General features: G+C 46.3%; 1 protein-coding gene across 1 annotated transcript; it reads left to right on the top strand.

The window, feature by feature from the left end:
• The first annotated feature begins 16,633 nt into the window (after window positions 1–16,633).
• BHLHE23 (basic helix-loop-helix family member e23) lies at window positions 16,634–17,395 on the top strand. Its single transcript, XM_054981928.1, has one exon. The coding sequence runs from the start codon at window positions 16,634–16,636 to the stop codon at window positions 17,393–17,395; it is 762 nt and encodes a 253-aa protein (XP_054837903.1).
• The last annotated feature ends 2,988 nt before the right edge of the window (window positions 17,396–20,383 follow it).

The raw sequence follows: 20,383 nt of genomic DNA, 5'->3' as shown, positions 1-20,383 counted from the left end.
ATTGCCATGTGGGCACGCACATGCGCGCATGTGTCAGTCTTCATCTAAGTGCTGTCATTTACAATGCAGAGGGCAAGGACAGGAGACAAGCTAGTCATTTCACGTTAGCACTCATAGGGACAAGGACATGCAAAGTGTTCCAAGCGGGAAGGAACCTAAGAAACTAGGCCACCTGCAAAGGAGGAAAGCAAGCCAAACTCCACTCTGGGGAATGTACATAAGAGGAGGAGCCTTCAGATCTAGCTGTTGCATCTTTGGCCCACCCTTTCTCCAAGAAGCTTGGCGGTTCCCTCTCTTCCATTTTGCTCTCACAATGGTTAGGCTAACGGAGTGTAACTGGGCCAAGGTCACTCTGAGAGCCTCCCAGCAGCATGGGAATTTGATCCCTGGTACCAGAGGTTCCCAACATGGTGCCCATGGGCACCATCGTGCCTGCCAACACCTTTCCTGGAGCCCACCAAATGTTTTTAGAAAGTGGGTGTGACTTTTGCCTAACAGAGCTTTTGACTAGACATGGGCACGAACCGCATTACGAACCAAAAAAACCCACAAACCGCCCAATCATCCATTCGCGATCCGGCGGTTCGTGAGCGTCCATGGCCAATGAACCAGTGTTCGTTAGAGGCACAGTTCGTGATGCCAGACAGTCAGGCACCATTAATCAATTCCCTTGGAAACAGAGCTGGGGGAATGCCTGAACTCTGTCTGCATTCCTTCTGTTGCCTTGGAAACCCGAATGGAAGCCCAGCTTACCTTGATCGGCAGGTCTTCCTTCCAACCATGGGGCTACAAAGTGGTTACAACCTGGGAGAAGACATCCGGGGGAGGGAGGGGGAGGGGTGTTCTGTAGCCATGGGCACTCCAATCTCATCCCTGCAAACCCTGATAGGCAGCTCTGACGGCCAACCACAGACCTCCTGTGTTGCTCAATGGGACCTCAGCTTATAAAAAGCAGTGGGCTCCCAGGCTGGGTTTCACTTTCAGCGAGCAGTGGAGTGTGACGCAGCTGTTGCTTGCTACTTGCTAGCCTTTGGGGAGAGAGATAGAGAGAGTTTAATTGGAGCTTCGATCCCTATTGCAATCTTGACAAAACTTGGGTAATGGCTGAAGGAGAGCTTGTTAAACACTCCCGGGGAAAATGGGCTTTCTAATTCCAACGGGGGCCGTTCTGACGCCCATGAACCACAAACCTCGAACCAGTTCGGCAACAGGAAAAGTTTGTCGCGGTTTGCTGGTTTGGGTTTGTCGTTGGCACCAAACCACAAACCGCCAGTTCGTTAAATTTTTTTGGTTCGTGCCCATGTCTGCTTTTGACTCGCCATGGGCAATCTGATTAGCTGTGCAGATTTTTAATAACATTGCTTTGGCAGCATATGCCACCACAACACAAGCATCTTCATTGTGTGACTGAAGAGAAGCTGTGTGTGTGCAAGGAAACACAGTAGGTGGTTTTAGAAGGCATCCCATTAAACAGAGCTTCTGTCTGAAACGCTGAAGAGTTATTGCTAAGACTTATACATGACCTCAGTCCCTGAGTTGCTGTGGGTGGTTCTACCTCCTTGGGCAGCCATTTTGTGGCTCGTTTTGCCTCCTTTGGCAGAATTTTGTGGCCAGCTCTGCTCCCTTTGGCAGCCGTTTTGTGAGTGGCTCTGCATCCTTTGGCAGCCATTTTGTGGGTGGCTCTGCATCCTTTGGCAGCCATTTTGTGGCTGGTTCTGCCTCCTGTTGCAGCTATTTTGCAGTTGCTCCCTCCACCCTGTATCAGAATTCCAAATCTGCCCAGAGGCTCAAAAAGAAAGGAGACCCCTGCTCTACAACACACTGACTCCAATAAATAAAAATATGACAAAGACACATTAAAAACATGACATACCATAAACAATGGATTGCAAAAGCAGAAGGCAAGGTAACAGTACCAAGCTGATACATACTACAAACAGTGAAAGAGACTACAATCTTACTCCCTTTAACAGAGTTACGTTACCATCGCTTTTAGTAAAATGGTTATTCCAAGAACAAAGCTGAGCTTCTGGATTCGGTTTCGTTTTCTCAGCCATGCCGGACGCTCCTCTCGGCTGGTCCGGGAGGAAACGACCGGGCACCCTGACCGGGCGGCTGATCCGCAAGGATTAGCCCCCAGGACTCCCAGGGAGGGAGCCAGGGTCCGGGACGCGGCGGGAAGAACTCCCCGAAATCAATGCGGGGGGGGGAATTGCCCGTTTGTCCCTATGGAGGCCGGCAGATGTGCGCGGCGCCTTGAGTGCTGCCGGGCAACGAGAAACGGCAAGTAAAAGAAACTGGCGGAAGCCTGTAAACAAGCGAATCCCTTCTGTTCTACAAGCGTTTGTGAAGGAGAGGTTGATCTGAAGAAGACTCGCTCTTCCCCTTCGTGGAGTTCCAGAATTTTGTTGGCGCCCCCCCCCCCCCCAAATGGCAGCAAAGAAGCAAAGTCCCGCTCTCGGTAAGTCAATCTCGGCCACCTTGCAGAAAGGGGAGTCGCTCGAAGAGTTGGTGCGCAGGGCGGTGGTGGAAGCCATAAAACCCTTTGTTGACAAGCTGAACGAAACTGATCAAAGGGTGGGCTTAATTGAAAGCGAGGTGAAAACCATTAAGGCAGCAGCGGGGGGGGGGGCAGAAAAGTCTGCTCTGGAAAGTGCGTCACTTGTGAAGGCTACAAAAAAGGAGCTGAAGTTGGTGGAGAACCAACTGATCGGGCTACAGTTGGAACGAACGCAGACAATTTTGCGTCTCCAAAACGTGAAAGAGGAGGAAAATGAGGATCTGTGGGATTTGGTCTCGGAACTACTGGCGACACCCGCGAGGACGACTAAAGAAGAGGTTAAAAGCGCCATTTTGGAGGTCCGTCGGGCTTCTTCAAAATATGCAACAAAGTGACAGTTGCCTCGTGAGATCATTATTGACTTTTCAACTAAAAAGATTCGGGACACCATCCTATATAACTCATACAATGTGGATTTGGACTTTATGGGTTTGAAAGTCAAGATTTTGAAGGACGTTCCATTTCTAGTCCGGAAACGGCGTTTTAAATATAAAAAGTTTGCAGCTCTTCTGAGGGACCATGGAATAAAGTACAAATGGTTATTCCCGGAAGGAATATGGTTCAGATATAAAGATCAGGCCTATAAGATATTATCAGAAGATCAACTAAAGGATTTTGAGAATAAAAACCCAGAACTCTGCTGCACCAAGAACGAAGAAAAGGAGGAGCCGGAGGGGGGGGGAGGAGAGCATCGCAACAGCAGTTGCACAGAGAGAATTGCGTCCGGGACCTAGAAGGGGGAGGAAAGTTTAATCAGAATTTGAAATGTTTATTTTCTGTATGATTAACCACTCCATCATTATTCTATGGAGCTATTTTTGTATTATGACAGTATGAAGGGAAACATTGAAGTGTAGTGTTTAGTGTTTGTAGTTCATTCCCTCCCCTTTTTCTTTTTCCACCCCCCTTTGTCCCTTCCCTCTCCCCTTTCCTTGTGATAGTCTGGTGTAGTGTTTTGTAGTTATGAAAAATAAAAAAATTTATAAAAAAAAAAAAACAAAGCTGAGCTTCTGATGGTAGCATTCAGAAATGGCCATTGCTTCTCCAAACCCGTGGTTCTTGCTGAATGTGTTTTCCTCACATTCAAGATCAACTTGCCATATTGCAAGCCAGAAAAGAATTTTCCTCCAGGTTATTTTATTTATTTATTTATTTTTTCAATTTATATACTGCCCATCCCCAGGGGCTCTGGGCGGTGAACAGTTAAAATCAATAAAAACAAAAATTAAAATCAATATACAAATAATAAAACAAATTAACAAGGTGCAGTGGTGGGGAGAACCCTCCCCCACCCCAAAGGTGGGAGGCCGACATGGCACCGCCCCCTTCAATCACCGAACGCCTGGCGGAACAGCTCTGTCTTACAGGCCTGGCGGAACGATAATATGTCCCGCTGGGCCCGGGTTTCCATTGACAGAGCGTTCCACCAGGCTGGGGCCAGGACTGAAAAAGCCCTGGCCCTAGTTGAAGTGAGGAGGGCTTCCTTAGGGCCGGGGACCACAATTAAATATTTATTCGCTGATCGAAGCGATCTCCGGGGAACGTACAGGGAGAGGCGGTCCCGAAGATATGCCGGTCCCAACCCACTCAGGGCTTTAAAGGTAAGAACCAACACTTTGAACCTGATTCGGAATTCAACCGGAAGCCGCACACTTGCTCTTAAATACGCAGAAGCAAAGGAGGTCTGCAGCAGCACAGCAGGATTTGAGTCCTTAGAGATCAACAAGATTTTCAGAGTGTAAGCTTTCGAGAGTCAGAGCTCCCTTCTTCAAACACTAGCAGCACCGAACATGCAGCAGTTCTGCACTTCAGTAGAAGGCCAACCATCTGTTCTTCTGTGATTCTCCTACAACAGACACACCTAGTCATGGTGTGCTGGTGTGTGCTGGTGTGTCAATCATCATCTTGGCAGCAAGGAATTGTTCTAAAAAAAAATTTAGATCTTCAAATTGATAAATCTTGGACTCTACAGTCTTCATCCCAAGGTTGCATTCCACTAACAGCAGAGCCTTCCACTAGACAAGGACATTCCACTTCCGTCAGAGCAAGCTTCCTTGCACGGGTGGTAGGCTCCACCACTTGGGAAATGGAACCTTTGGATCCCACCTTGCATTCTCATCATGAACTTCAAACTTTTCCAAATAAGGCAAAGCTGTCAAACACATTGAAGCCAACCCACTCCGCAACCGTCTCTTTCAATTTTGATCTCTGTGAAAACCAGGACTCACACAAAACACATGAGATAAATGGAAGGAGACAACACTCTCGCTTCGGAAGCTTCTCTCCAACAGCCAACAACCATCAGAGAGCTTCCCCCAAATCAAGATGATCCTGGCTGCTACCTGTGGATGCTCACTTCCAGAAGAATTGAACGAGAACAAAGGCAGTCACATACGCTTAGTCTCTTCTCCAACTTGAATTGAAACCAAACAGACCAATCCTATCCAGGAGGTGATATCTGGTGGGACAACTCCCATGATCGCAGTGTAGCAAGGGAAGGGTGTATCTGTTCAAGAAAGAAGAGATAAAGTAGAAAAAGAGGAAGGGGGAATAGAGTTATATGTTAAAAAGATGTACATCTACACAGAAATCCAAGATGGTAGCCCTGTGGATAAAAAAATAAATAGAGAAAGCAACCAAAACAGTATCATGGTTGGTGTATTCTATAGACCACGAAACCCAGGAGAGGGTCCAGCACAGCAGACATTTCTGCCCATGCATGCTACCTTCTTACAAACAAACCATTAAAAGTCTTTTGATATATCAAATTCCTTCTACAAATATGTAAATACATTTCTTCAAAATTTCCAAAAGATTAACAGGCTCGATAGTCTACAAAGTGTTGTTACACTTGACACCTTTCTTGACACCTCTTGTTACCTCTTTGCATACTAAGAGGGGTATATTTGGGAGGCAAAAAAGCGAGTACTGTGGAATCAAAGCCACAACATGCAGACACTTTCGAGGCCATCTCCTGTTGTAACTCACGGCATTCCAGAATATCCCCACCTCTCACTATCTTCAGATGAATTGCTAATGCTGTGAGGCATTCGGTAAAAAGAGAAGCAAGGGGAAAGAGTCAGCCAAGACTCAAGAGTATTCTGATAGCATTGGGAAACCAACTCCAATAAATTCCAGGCATGCCTTGTTGACAACTTCCTTGTTTCAGAAAGAGGGGATACTTGACCCCAGTTAATAGGGAAGACTTGGGGTCAAACCAAATGAGACAAAATATACTCGAATTACATTCAAATACACTCGAATTACAAAATACACTTGAATTACCCATGTAATTCAAGACCCATCGTTGATAACATGCCTGTTGCAGGAACATGGGGAAAGTGACCACGTAATATCACGGGCAATTTTTGCTGCTTTTCTCTTCTGAAGTTTCTGCCTGTGGAATTCGGAAGAAAACCCAGAGAGGTATGGGTCTAAAAGCGACCTATGCTTCTTCGGGTTTTCTTCCAAATTCCACAGGCAGAAAATCCAGAAGAGAACACTTGAAAAGCTGCATTGAAATCTGAAGGGGGAGTTAAGCATCCAGGATTCGGAAGAAAACCTGAATAGGTATGGGACCAAAAGCGGCAAAAACTGCCCGTGCAAAAAGGGCTGATGTTAGAATTTGTGCTAAAAGGGAACACAGTTCAATGAGTACTTCAAAGATAGTAAAATGTTAATGCAAGTTAGGATTCATTAGCAAGATAATCTATGAGCAGAACCACAAGTGACAAAAGGCACAGATTGGACACTTGTCTGCTTCCCTCAAGTTTTGATGGGAAATGTAGGCAGCTTGGCGGAATGTTGGACAAGTGACAGTTGAAAAGTCCATTGGACAGCAGTCGGAGAGCCAAGCTGCAAGACCAGGATGCCTACATTTCCCATCAAAACTTGAGGGAAGCTGACAAGTGTCCAATCTGTGCCTTTTGTCACTTGTGGTTCTGCTCTATGAGAACGATATCCAAGATGGGTGAGAGTTCTAAAAGCGAAACATTTGAAGAAGCATACAAAGTTAAGTGATAAACTGGAAATCAAAAGGAAGTGGATAGAAAATAGAAGAAGGGACAGGTGACTAGGAATGTCTAAGGTGAGTATCCTGGATTGGAGTGAGAGTGTCAGGAAAGCTGAAGCTCAGAAGAAGGTTAAACGAGAGAAAGGATGAGAACAGCAGCCCAGCTTCTCAATGACGATGTGACATGTTAACCAGGTGACAAAGCAAAAGGGAACTACTCGACTACAATTTGCCCATGTCTTCACCCAAAAGGGGAACTCTGAATGATCTAGAAAAGGTAGTATGAACGGCAAAAGGAAAAGATTGTAGCTAAGGAAATGGACAAACCATCGTCAGGTTAAATGAAATAAATTCTGCCGGGCTGAATGCATTGCATCCTATGGTACTATGGAAAAATGGCAGTGTACTCTCAGAACCTCAGTCCATCCTCTTTGGAGAAATTCTGAAAGGTGCCATGAGACTGGAGTCAGGTTGCTCCAATAATCAAAGGGGAAGGGGGGAGCCAGGAAATTACACACCAGTCTGGATTTGATACCAGAGAACATACTAGAAAGGATTAGAAAGTGGTCATCAGTCTATAAGCGTCTTGAATCCTATTTTTGGAGAAAGATAGGTTATAAATAGCACGAACAAATAACTCTCGAAAACAATAGGGATTAGAAGCCAGGGTGGATTTGTCAAGAATAAATCCTGCCAGAGTAATCTTATCATGCTTTTATTTAAACAAGTTACTAACTCTTGCGGGAATGCTTCGGGCATAATACACACTGATTTCAGCAAATTATTTGACAATGTCCCCCATGATATCTTGGGCCATAAAGCAGTTGAATGTGGGTCGGATGATAATGCCATCAGGTGAATTCACAGCTGGTTTGAGAACCGTACTCAAAGAGGGAGGTTTTGAGGAGACGTCCTTGAGCCACTAACATTTGTGCCAAGAACCTGGACAAAAGGTTGGAAAAAATCCTGATCAAATTTGCAAATGACACAAAACCAGAAGGGATACCTAACTTCTTCTTTTTTTGCCATCAAGTCACAGCCTACTTACAGCAACTCTGCAGGGTTTTCAAAGCAAGAGACGTTCAGAGGTGGTTCGCCATTGTCTGCCTCTGTGAAGAAACTTGAGGCTTCCTTGGCAATCTCCCATCCAAGTACTAACCAGGGCTGACCCTGCTTAGCTTCCAAGATACTTTATTTATTTTAAAGATGGTATGCCGCCTTTCTACCCAAAAAAGGTCCCCACGATGCCAAACACTAAAACATTTTAAAGATTTAGAACAATATTTTTAAAGTATAAAAACAATTAATAATAATAATAATAACAACAACATTCAATTTATATACTGCCCTTCAGGACAACTGAATTCCCACTCAGAGTGGTTTACAAAGTATGCCATTATTATCCCCATAACAAAACACCCTGTGAGGTGGGTGGGGCTGAGAGAGCTCTGAGAGAGCTGTGATTGACCCAAGGTCACCCAGCTGGCTTCAAATGGAGGAGTGGGGAATCAAACCCGGCTCTCCAGATTAGAGCCCCGTGCTCTTAACCACTACACACAAACACACAACACAAACATCAGGGAATGCCAAACAAAACTTTTCACCTGCTAGCAGAAGACAGCAATAGAGGGGGGCAGACAAGTCACCTTGGGGAGGGGGTTCCAAAGTTTTGGTGCCACAGCTGAGAAGTCCTTTTTTGGGTTGCCATTCATTTAGCCTTAGATGAAGCAGGAATGAATGGGTAGGTTCATATGGGAGAAGGAAGTCCTTAAGGTATGCTGGCCTGAAGTCATATAGGGCTTTAAAAGTCAGTAATAGCACCTTGAATTGGGAAAAGACGCACTCCAGTCAGCATTCTGGACCAATTGTATCTTTCGAACAGTCTCCAAGGGCAGCCCCACACATGAGATATGAAGAGATCAGACTATCCTGGGCTATTCAGGTCTTGGCAAGTAACACCTTAGTGGACAGAAATAAAACTGAAAATGCCCGATAGGCTAGAAGGATGGGTGGATAGACTGTTCCACACTGATGGTAGATGAGCACGTTGGACAGCCGTTGGTGGATGTTCCAGTCTGTATTTCCAACACTTGAGTGTGAGTGGTAGTAGTCAGTGGTTTTTAACCTTTCTAGACCCATCTTTAACACCCAGGTGACAGCTGTAATCATATGACAGGAAGTCACAGGAGTCATGAGACAGGAAGAGGAGGTGTCAGAATTAATACCCCAGTGTTGGGGAGATGCAACTCCAAATTGCAGCCCGTGTAGTGCTTTGTAGGATCAACTGATAGGGTGGTAAGAAGAAGGCAAGGGGCAGTGCTTCAGTGGGGGTCCCTGAACCTGGCTGTGCTAATGAGGGATTCACTCCACCACTGAGTAGCCCTGCATCACCATACAACTGCCCGTCAGCATGATTCAAACATAATCTGCAGGTATTCATGTTCTCTATGCCATCCGAACTAGAAGCAAGTCCTTCCAAAAAGCTACTAAAAAGGTGGTAGCTCCATAGGATCATGCAGCCCAGTAGCTGGGGCTCCATGACCCAAACAAGGATCCTCACCCAAGGAATCATGGAGCCCACAAGTTCCACAAGGACGCTTCCAACTCCAACTCAAAGAGTTGCTGTTGTAGACCAGCTATCTTCAGGGTGGGAATTATCTAGCAAGGTTCCACAGGAAACAATCTTATTCCCCATGTTGTTCAACCTCTATGTAAAGCCTTTAGGAGAAACCATTGTAGCTATGGAACTGGATGTCATCAATATGCAGATGACACACAGCTGTGAGTGACCCAAGGGCTGTGAAGAGCTGTGACTGACCCAAGTTCACCCAGCTGGCTTCAGGTGGAGGAGTGGGGAATCAAACCCAACTCTCCAGATTACAGACCTGCCTCTCTTACAATGGCTGAAGGCGAACAAACCAAAATTGAATCCAGACAAGACAGAAGTGACACTGGTTGGGAATGCAGAGATATTGAAGGCTATTGTGCTCCCTGCTTTTTTTTTTTTTTTTTTATAAATTTTTTTATTTTTCATAACTACAAAACACTACACCAGACTATCACAAGGAAAGGGAAGAGGGAAGGGACAAAGGGGAGTGGAAAAAGAAAAAGGGGGGGGAATGAACTACAAACACTAAACACTACACTTCAATGTTTCCCTTCATACTGTCATAATACAAAAATAGCTCCATAGAATAATGATGGAGTGGTTAATCATACAGAGAATAAACATTTCAAATTCTGATTAAACTTTCCTCCCCCTTCTGGGTCCCGGACGCAATTCTCTCTGTGCAACTGCTGTTGCAATGCTCTCCTCCTCCCCCCCCCCCTCCGGCTCCTCCTTTTCTTCGTTCTTGGTGCAGCAGAGTTCTGGGTTTTTATTCTCAAAATCCTTTAGTTGATCTTCTGATAATATCTTATAGGCCTGATCTTTATATCTGAACCATATTCCTTCCGGGAATAACCATTTGTACTTTATTCCATGGTCCCTCAGAAGAGCTGCAAACTTTTTATATTTAAAACGCCGTTTCCGGACTAGAAATGGAACGTCCTTCAAAATCTTGACTTTCAAACCCATAAAGTCCAAATCCGCATTGTATGAGTTATATAGGATGGTGTCCCGAATCTTTTTAGTTGAAAAGTCAATAATGATCTCACGAGGCAACTGTCGCTTTGTTGCATATTTTGAAGAAGCCCGACGGACCTCCAAAATGGCGCTTTTAACCTCTTCTTTAGTCGTCCTCGCGGGTGTCGCCAGTAATTCCGAGACCAAATCCCACAGATCCTCATTTTCCTCCTCTTTTACGTTTTGGAGACGCAAAATTGTCTGCGTTCGTTCCACTTGTAGCCCGATCAGTTGGTTCTCTACCAACTTCAGCTCCTTTTTTGTAGCCTTCACAAGTGACGCACTTTCCAGAGCAGACTTTTCTGCCCCCCCCGCTGCTGCCTTAATGGTTTTCACCTCGCTTTCAATTAAGCCCACCCTTTGATCAGTTTCGTTCAGCTTGTCAACAAAGGGTTTTATGGCTTCCACCACCGCCCTGCGCACCAATTCTTCGAGCGACTCCCCTTTCTGCAAGGTGGCCGAGATTGACTTACCGAGAGCGGGACTTTGCTTCTTTGCTGCCATTTTGGGGGGGGGGGGGCGCCAACAAAATTCTGGAACTCCACGAAGGGGAAGAACGAGTCTTCTTCAGATCAACCTCTCCTTCACAAACGCTTGTAAAACAGAAGGGATTCGCTTGTTTACAGGCTTCCGCCTGTTTCTTTTACTTGCCGTTTCTCGTTGCCCGGCGGCACTCGAGGCGCCGCGCACATCTGCCGGCCTCCATAGGGACAAACGGGCAAATCCCTCCCCGCATTGGTTTCGGGGAGTTCTTCCCGCCGCGTCCCGGACCCTGGCTCCCTCCCTGGGAGTCCTGGGGGCTAATCCTTGCAGATCAGCCGCCCGGTCAGGGTGCCCGGTCGTTTCCTCCCGGACCAGCCGAGAGGAGCGTCCGGCATGGCTGAGAAAACGAAACCGAATCGTGCTCCCTGCTTTTGACGGGATTCAATTGACCCTTGCATTCTTGGTTAAGAGCCTAGGTGTTATATTGGGTCCAGCACTACTTCTAGAGAAGCAAGTTAACGCAGCTGCAAAAAGGACCTTCTCCCAACTCAGGATAGCCCAGATGGCCCTCTACCTTGACACAGCCGACCTGGCCACCTAGATCCACGCCACAGTAACACTGAGACTAGACTACTCTAAAGCATTCTCCATAGGTCTCCCCTTGAAGTCAACTCAGAGAGTCCAGTTAGGGCAGAACACTGCGGCTTCGAGCTTAAAAGAAATGATTTTATTTATTTATTTATTTATTTATTTATTTATTTATTTTATTTATTTATTTATTTTCAATGTTTATTCCACCCTCCCCACATTTCCAGCAGGCTCAGGGCGGATTACAAAATACATAAAGGTTAAAATATATAAAATAGTTATTATAGTTAACAATTCTAAAAACGATGGTTGTTGGGGGTTTTCCGGGCTGTATTGCCGTGGTCTTGGCATTGTAGTTCCTGACGTTTCGCCAGCAGCTGTGGCTGGCATCTTCAGAGGTGTTCTCCGGCCGTGAAAGCCTTCGACAATACAATTCTAAAAACATCCAAGTTACGCTGTTAAAATACAATGATGAAATATCAACATAGCGGCACCAAATTCCACTGATCAAATTTAAAACAATTTCAGAGCACCTCTGCGTTAAAGAGTTTTTTTTAAATGGGAGTATTGGTGGTGGGGTGGGGGGGGTATTGGTAGTGGGAGGATTAGACAAATGAAAGGCTGACAGGTCCATCAAGAGCCACTGGGTTGGGACCAGGAAGCAGAAGGAAGACCTTCTTCAGTATATTGTTGCCTGTGACTTAAGAACTTTGTCAGAAGTCCATCAGCTGACCTTTCCATTTGTAGCAGAAGCTGGGGGAAACACTAGAAGAAGCGGGGTCTTTTTAGTTGTGGCACCCCTGCCAATTCTTTGGCTTGGATAAGTTGAGCTTCCAGTGTCCTGTAAGGATGTTTTAGTATCCGATTGAGTTCTTACATCCAGACAGGAAAATCCAGGACGAGAGTGATTACGATACCGTGATACCATCTACTAAATGAGACGTTCAGCTTTTAAGTACACAACAAAAGTACACTGAAATGAACTGAACTGAAGCTAAAGGAACTGCGGCTTCATGTTCATCCTCTTCTTCGGCATTATTCTTGCTTAATCCAAACCTATCTTTTCAGATCCCCAAGGCAGGTTACAATAACTTTTTTTTTAAGTACCCACAATGTAATTGCATCACAAACTAGTAACAGCACCCACGGCCTCATGTCTTGAAAAACTTCCACAGGAATTTGAAAAGCTAGCAAACTCCTGCATATTAAAACTCAACAGAACATATCAAAAATGACTTGCATGCATCAAAGCACTAATCAACAATTCCATAATTCAGCAGAAAAAAGATCTTTAAAATATACAAGCAAAAACAGCTTGTCTTCAGCAACAAAGAAAACACTCATAGGAAAGGCTGTTTTCACACGTCTTTACCCTCTCTATTCTGGAAGCAGCTGGGAAAGATGCTGGCTTCCAGATAGCTCTAACGTGCAGCCTCTTTCAACCCAGATTTAAAGGAATCCTTACAGTTAGAGCCAGTGAACGAGACATGGTTCAATCAGAAGCAAGATACATCTTTATTGGTCCAGATTTATTCGTAGACTAGCGGTAAATTCATGATAGCTGTTGCATCCTTGCTTGAGGGGGTAAGATGCCAAACAAAGGGAGGAAGAGGACCATAAACTTTTAACACCTTCACAGGAAATCTACAATAAACTTCTATATTGGAGGGGGACTACAATTCCCATGAGTACCAATTGTTAAAGGAACAGCACATAGTTCTGACTACACAGATACTGAGGCTTTCTAAGCTGTGGTTACAGTACACTCCCCAAAATCACGCAAAATTCATAGAACAATGGCGTCATCATGGTGCAATTTCTGACGTCACCCTGTCATGATTCTGTTTCATAAACACAAAAGAGGGAAACTTCCTAAGTAAGCATCAAACACAGGGAGTCCCCACTGATATTGACGGATTTGGAGACGGAGGTTTGATTACTTTTGATTGCAGATTACATATTGGCCGGAAGAAGACTCCTCAAAACGAGCAGAATTACATGAGGCCGGCGGAGCTCGTTGCCAGCTGCCTGGAATTAACGCCGGAGTTTTCCCTACACACTGGGGGACAAATGGCGCTCCCAAACTGATTGAGAGCATTGAATGTATAGGCTCCGTGTCTTGGCATTCTTGATGTGTGAATGGACTATGACTTGTACATAGGTAGTTTCACATGTAATTTTTGTTGGGGACTCATGTACATAAATATTTGATATATTGAATCATTCCTATCAAGGTCTTCAATTGATAAAAACCTTTGAATTTCATACAAACGTAAGGCATATAATTGATACCCCTTTTCGTACTTCCTTGAGCTTGGGCTCCCTGTGATGATTCCATTTCATGACGTAATGATGTCAGAAATTGCACCATGAAGCCGCTGTTGTTCGGTGAGTTTTGTGTGATTTTGCGCAAGGGTAAAGACGTGTGAAAACGGCCAAATACTCCACCATCCAACATCATGCAGACGGCTTCGAGAGTGCATTCCTGAGAAGGCACTCCTCCCTACCAGGTTTGCTCAAGGTAGTTCCGATTTACCCCTCATTCCTCTGCATTTTCCTCCATCTCTAACCACTGTTCCCTTCCCTACATTCTGCAGTTTAATTTTTCATTGGGACAAAGATTTGTCTCTTATTTACATTAATATATACCGTGAGAAAGTGCTCCGTGCAGATAATAAATATCAAGAAATACAATAATTAATTCGCATACAAAATTCATCTATCCCACCCGTACATTTACAGCATAACAGCTCATATTCAATGATAGTACAATCCGTGTCGATGGCAACAGTCCTTTATATGGTGAATAGAACAGTTAATCCACAATAAGAGAATCGTGTAGCCATCTGGGAGGCTCCCACCATAACCTCAAAATATAAAGTGCAAAATGCAAGCACAGTCTTCAGTTCATTCTTTAGGATGCCTTCTGTGTAGGTGTGAGACGCCGTCGGGGCTGGTTCTGCCCAACAATCTGCTAGCCGCAACTGTTTCGCTCCAAGAGCTTTTTCAAGGGCAACAATTTAGTGGTGACTCTCATTCATACATTGGATGCACTTTATATCCATCATTGGAGGAAGAAACCTTGGGAGCTTTCCAGACAGCTACGATTCTCTTATTGTAGATTGACCGATCTATTCACCATATAAAGGACTGTTGCCATCGACAAGTACTATCATTGAATATGAGCTATTATGCTGTAAATGTATGGATGGGATAGACGAATTTTGTATGTGAATTATTTATTGTATTTATTGAAATTTATTATCTGCACAGAGCACTTTCTCACTGTATATATAAGTACTGTATATTTATAAACAAATACTTTAATATCTATTGGGAGATTTGTTTGGCTTGCTCTTGCATCTCCCTATAGGACTTCTCTGCTGTTGTTGTATCTTACTTACATTAGCCTATAATATGCAATCTACAATGTAGAAATATTAAATAACTGTCTCAAGTTCCACTTATATCAATGGGACATTTCCATCTGAATAAGTTTATAATCTGTGTCCCTTGCCTGGAAACCAGTGTCAGGCAAACAAATGGAATTCATACATAAGTAAAAAGTTCATGCGATAATATTCTGTGGTAAGGGAACTTACTTATTTGTTTATACCACACAGAAAAAAACAGCAAATGGTGCAAACAGAAGGATCTTTAATAACAATATAACCCCTATGTGTTTCACACACAGCTTTGTCAGGGGGATCTATTAATTAAAACAGAACGTACATTCAATTAAATCAATTAAAACAAAATATAAATTGACAATTAGTACATCATCTTAAAAACAATAAAACATATTATTAAAACACTGGACAATTACAAAGAGCATGTACAAAGTGCAATACAAAATACATACTTAGATATCTGAACTAACATTAACATACACTACATATTTCATAATCACAACATGTTTCATTTAGATAGTTAAAGAATAAACATTGTAAAACCTTACTAACCTTGAGGTCAGTTATACTATTATTATATTATTATTATTGGGGTTATACTATTATTAAAAAATTCTTCCGTTTGCTCCATTTGCTGTTTTTTTATTCATTTTGCTTGGGTGCACCCCTTCTTCTTAATTTATACCACACCTTTTCCCCCAATGAAGATGCAAAGCACATGCCTCGTTCTCCTTCATCTTTTATCCTCTCAGCAACCCTGCGAGGTAGATTTGCCTGAGAGTGTGTGAGTGGTTCAAGGTCATCCCTCAATCAGCCTTTTGTGCACTTTTGTTCTGGCAAAGCTCAAATTGCTAACTTCAAGTTGGGAAATTCCTGGAGATTTGGGGGATGGAGTCTGGAGAGGGTGGAGTTTGGGGAGGGGAGGGGCTTCAGCGGGGTATAATGAGTCCACCCTCCAAAGCAGTCTTTTTATCCCGGGAACGAATCCTGATGGCCTGGAGATGAGTTGTGAGTCTGGCAGGTCTCCAGGCCCTACCTGGAAGTTGGCACCCCTGGTTATTTTGCTTTTGCTGGTCGTACTGGTTAAGAAATGGAGAAGGGGAAGCAGCATCCAGATTTCCCAAGCATTTCTTCTCTCCCCTTCTTGCTGTGGGTGACAAGCAGGTGTTTTTCGAGATTGCAAAGAGGAAGAGAGAGGGGGGAAGGCACTTTCGCGCTGGAGAGCAGCAGGCAAAGTCTTGCCGTCTTGCAATAACAACTCCGGGGGAAGGAGGAGCAGCAGCGAAGGGCATGGCAGGGAAGCCCTCGGTTCCCGAGCCACTCCAGCCACCGTCGCCCAAACCCTGCCGGAGGACACCTTGTTCGCCACGCCGTTAATTAAGGAGCTGCCTCTGATTGGGCGTCCCGGAGTCCCCGCGGGCCCCTCTCCGCAATATAACGGTCGGCTTGGGCTGGCCTTACTATCCCGCCCCCGGTCAGGGCGCCGCGCGGTGCCAGCCGCCTGCCCAGGGAAGCCGCCGCCGCCGCCGCCGCCGCCGCCGCGCCTGCAGCGCCAGCCCTGCTCCCGCCGGCGGGAAGGCGAGGGGGCGCGCAGAGCCCGCCCGGACCCCCGACCCGAGGCAGGCGGAACGGGAGGGAAGCCGCGCGGAGAGGCGAGAGAAGAGGCGAGGCGTCTTTTCCGGAGAGGGAAGCCGGCGAAGACAGCAGCGCCCAGGCGGGCGCAGAAAGGAAAGGGAGAGCGCACCGCCGCGTTGCTTAGCCGACACCTCGAGGAAGACGCCGGATCGCGCCCGGAGACTCGCAGCCGGCGGAACCGCTTCGCCGTCTGTGCGCAAAAGCTCACGGCTGCGCGGGGAGGGCGCACGGGGCTCTCCGGCGTGCTCGGGGCGCCCTCCCGGCCCCCGATCCACCTTGCAGGCGCCGCTGCGAGGGAGCTCCGTCCCGCGGGGTCCCCGATGAGCGCGGCGCCGGGCGCACAGCTCTTCGCCGGAGCGGCGGCGGAGGCACCGGAGCGCGCCAGCATGGCCGAGCTGAAGTCGCTGGGCGGCGGCGGCGGCGGCGACTCGTTCCTGGCGCTGGCGCAGAGCTACAGCCAGACGGCGTTCGCCTTCGGGGCGGGCCAGGCGCCGCGCGCGTACCCCGGCGGGGCGGGCGGGCTGGAGCTGGGCGCCCCTCCGCTGGGCAAGGCGGCCGAGAGCAGCGGCGAGCAGAGCGGCGACGAGGAGGACGAGGCCGCCTTCGAGGGCGCCCGCACGGGCGGGGCGGGCGCGGGCCGCGAGAGCAAGCTGAAGGCCAGCGGGCCGCTGGGCGCCAAGAAGCCCAAGGAGCAGCGCTCGCTGCGGCTCAGCATCAACGCCCGCGAGCGGCGCCGCATGCACGACCTCAACGACGCGCTCGACGGCCTGCGCTCCGTCATCCCCTACGCGCACAGCCCGTCGGTGCGCAAGCTCTCCAAGATCGCCACGCTGCTGCTGGCCAAGAACTACATCCTCATGCAGGCCCAGGCCCTCGAGGAGATGCGGCGCCTGGTGGCCTACCTCAACCAGGGCCAGGCGCTCGGCGCCCCCCTCCCGGCCGGCCTGGCGCCCTTCGGGCAGGCCGCCGCCGGCGTCTACCCTTTCGCCGGCGCCGCGCTCCCCGCCTGCCCCGACAAATGCACTGCCTTCCCCAGCGCTGCCGCCGCCGGCCTTTGCAAACACTGTAACGAAAAGCCGTGAGCCGAACGGGCTGGGCTCTCTTCGGACGGACGAAACGAACGGCCCCGCTTTGCCGCCCCGCCTTCTTCCCGTCCGTTTGCGCCGCTCGCTGCGAACGAAAAACCTTGAGCCGAAAGGTTCTGGCCCTTCGGACGAACGAGACAAGAGGCTCCCCCTTTTCGTGCCAGCTGCCCCGCCGTCCTTCTGCCCATCGGTTTGCACTGCTTTCTCTTAAGCCAAACGCTGTAACGAAAAAACTTGACCCGAATGGCTTTGGCCTTTCGGACGAACCAAACGAAAGGCCCTCGCTTTTTAGGGTTGCTGGCTACGGGTTGGAAAATTCCTGGAGATTTGGGAGAGGGTGGATCCTGGAGAATGCAGAGGTTGGGGAGCTGAGGGGCTTCAGTGTGGGGTAATGTCATGATGAGTCCACCTTTCCAAAACAGTCCTTTTCCACAGGGAAACTGATCCCTGTCACCCGGAAATCGGTTCTAGTTCCAGGATATTTCCAGCCACCACCTGGAGGTTGGCAACCTTACCAGCTTTTCATACCATCTGTCCTTACCATCAGTTCAGGCTTTTCTTTTTCCCTTTTACTTTCAACTAATTATAGTCCCTTTCTCACTGTTTTGGGCGTTCTCGGATATTTCTGCCAGAAATTCTGTTCTCCTTTCATCGGCTGCCACGATTTATTTAATTTGTTGAAACTTTCTGTAGATATTTCTAACGCTGTGTACATGTGTATATATTATATATATTCTTCTTCCAGCTCTGTCACAGATTAATTTTGAGCATAACCCCTTCTCATTTTGAGATGGTTTTAAGCCAGGTTTTGAAATATATTTGTATACAGAGAGAGAGAGAGAGATAAAATAACTGTGGGGGGAGGTTTGGGAAAGGAAATCTCAGTGAGTTTCCCTTTGGAATAAATAGACTTGTATACAAGCTATGCAATGTTTACAGAATGCAGAATTATTTAAATGTCTGATTTCCCTCCAACCTATTTAACAGTGAGAAGTATAGCAACAATCCAACACAAATGTCACATGGTTTATCATTTTGGGAGGGGCACTGAGTGATGTTTGGGGAAACGCTTCTTATTGGGTAGATCTGCTTATTTATGGATCTATTTTTAAACTTTGGACTTGACTGCAGTCTTTCCATAGTTGCCAGCTTTTTTTGGCTTCTTTTTCAGCTTCAATTTGACAGATTTCCAAAGTTAGTCATGCATCTTGGTCAACAAAGAAATTTAAAATCCCCTAAGAGTACATGTGTTTATTATAAATAAAAAAGGACATCTGTCGTGTTGCTTTCTGTCCTAAATCTATCGTGAGGCCGGTTCACAAAGCATACCTCTCCAAAAAAGAGGCATCTTTTTAAAAGCGACAAACCGAACAAGTTCTGCATCCAAATCCTAAATGCTTTGGGCATTGTTCAACCAAAATGAATGGCTTTTGCTTGCTCACTGAAATCAGTGAAAATTAACTCTGCGATTACTTGAGTGTACATCTCATTAACCTGTGTGGGTCTTACTTGACTTCTACCTGGAATTGGGCTTGCCTTTTTAGCTGGGTTGCACTCCCACTGATGTATTAAAACTCACTGATTTAGATGCTGCTTTATTACAAGAAAATTAGTTTTGCATTGGGGTGGGACAGATTTAGAAGAAAAAGTACACCTGTGCAATCTAATGCTCTCCTCCCAACGCAGTTGAATATTATGAATGTGTATGCCAAAGTCAATCCCCCTGAGTTCAGTGAAACTTCCTTCTGAACATGAAATGTTACACTGAAATCGGTGGAGAGTGTTTCTCAGTAAATACAAGTAGCACTGGGGTGTGAAAGATGCATTTGCTTGCTATTCTCTATCCACAGCAATACAGATGACAAATGCCTCCCAATTCCAGCATAAGGACGTTGAAAATGCACTTTGTTCCAGGATAATCAATGGTAAAATGAGCTTTGGGAAAGGTGGCTTATGGAGGAGATGAATGAATTGTGGATTTTCTTGTGCCGTTCACAGTGGAGCAGGTGGGTTTTTCACCTAGTGAATTGTGTTTGGGAGGAACTTTTTTTGTCCATGTTGCAGGCGAAGAATGAAATGCATTTGCGCACCAAAAATGCAAATTCACAAGGCATCACGTAATGACAACTTGTGATCTTAAGGGCCATGAGAAGCAGTAAAGGAGTGGGCAGTTCGAAATGCAGGTGTGGACGCGCTCACACTAGCGATTCGCACGGTTCGCGGTGTGGAACAGGCACATGGGACCAGCTCTTTGGCTGAATCCCGGTCGTGACGTGAGTGGAAAGTCAGTATTTGCATGAAGTTTGGTTGTATGCTATTAGTTTATCCAAAAATGATATTGGTGGCTTGGGTAGCTTACCATCAAGCCCTAATCCAGCTAAGAACGCCCACAGCCAAGGACAGTCTGAGTTTACTTTAAAATAAGTCACGTTGAGTCCAGGGGAACTTACCCCCAAGTGAGCATTTTTAGGATTGTAGCCTTTAACTGAAACCAGTTTACATAACAGGACTGGCCCTTGAATCTCACCACAAGAGTAGAATTGTGAAACCAAATTAACTCCACTTTGGTTGCTTTATGTTCATCAATTTCTATTATCAACTCCATTGATGTGCATTATCAAATAATTTTTTTGCAGCTCATTTTTGAATTTAGAGGGGCTCTTCTGGTGCTTTCAGTACCCTGGTAATAGAGATGCATTCTGTTCCGGTAGGAGAAATCCCACCATTCAATGTCAGACCGACCACGCAAATTGGTACAATAAGGACCCTAGGGGCTTGATCTGTCCAGGGCTATTTATGTTAGCTCTGGGGAAGGGGGGGGTGTAACTATTTAAGGTTATTAAACCAATTTCCAGGGCTGTCGCGAAGGTTATGCTAATTTGAAAAGGACTGGCGATGCCTCTAAAACCTGCTTGTCTCTAGCGTTTAATTTTAATTAATACACTTCCCCCCCTTTCCCTAGAAGCCCTTTTTCTTGCACGTTTG

The sequence above is a fragment of the Eublepharis macularius genome, chromosome 5 (genome assembly GCF_028583425.1).
Source record: "Eublepharis macularius isolate TG4126 chromosome 5, MPM_Emac_v1.0, whole genome shotgun sequence".
NCBI lineage: Eukaryota > Metazoa > Chordata > Lepidosauria > Squamata > Eublepharidae > Eublepharis > Eublepharis macularius.
Note: the sequence above shows the minus strand (reverse complement) of the source record. Positions and strands in the feature narration are given on the sequence as shown.

Excerpts from the sequence above, each read along its gene's own strand:
- BHLHE23 (XM_054981928.1), top strand. The coding sequence starts at position 16,634 with ATGAGCGCGGCGCCGGGCGCACAGCTCTTCGCCGGAGCGGCGGCGGAG.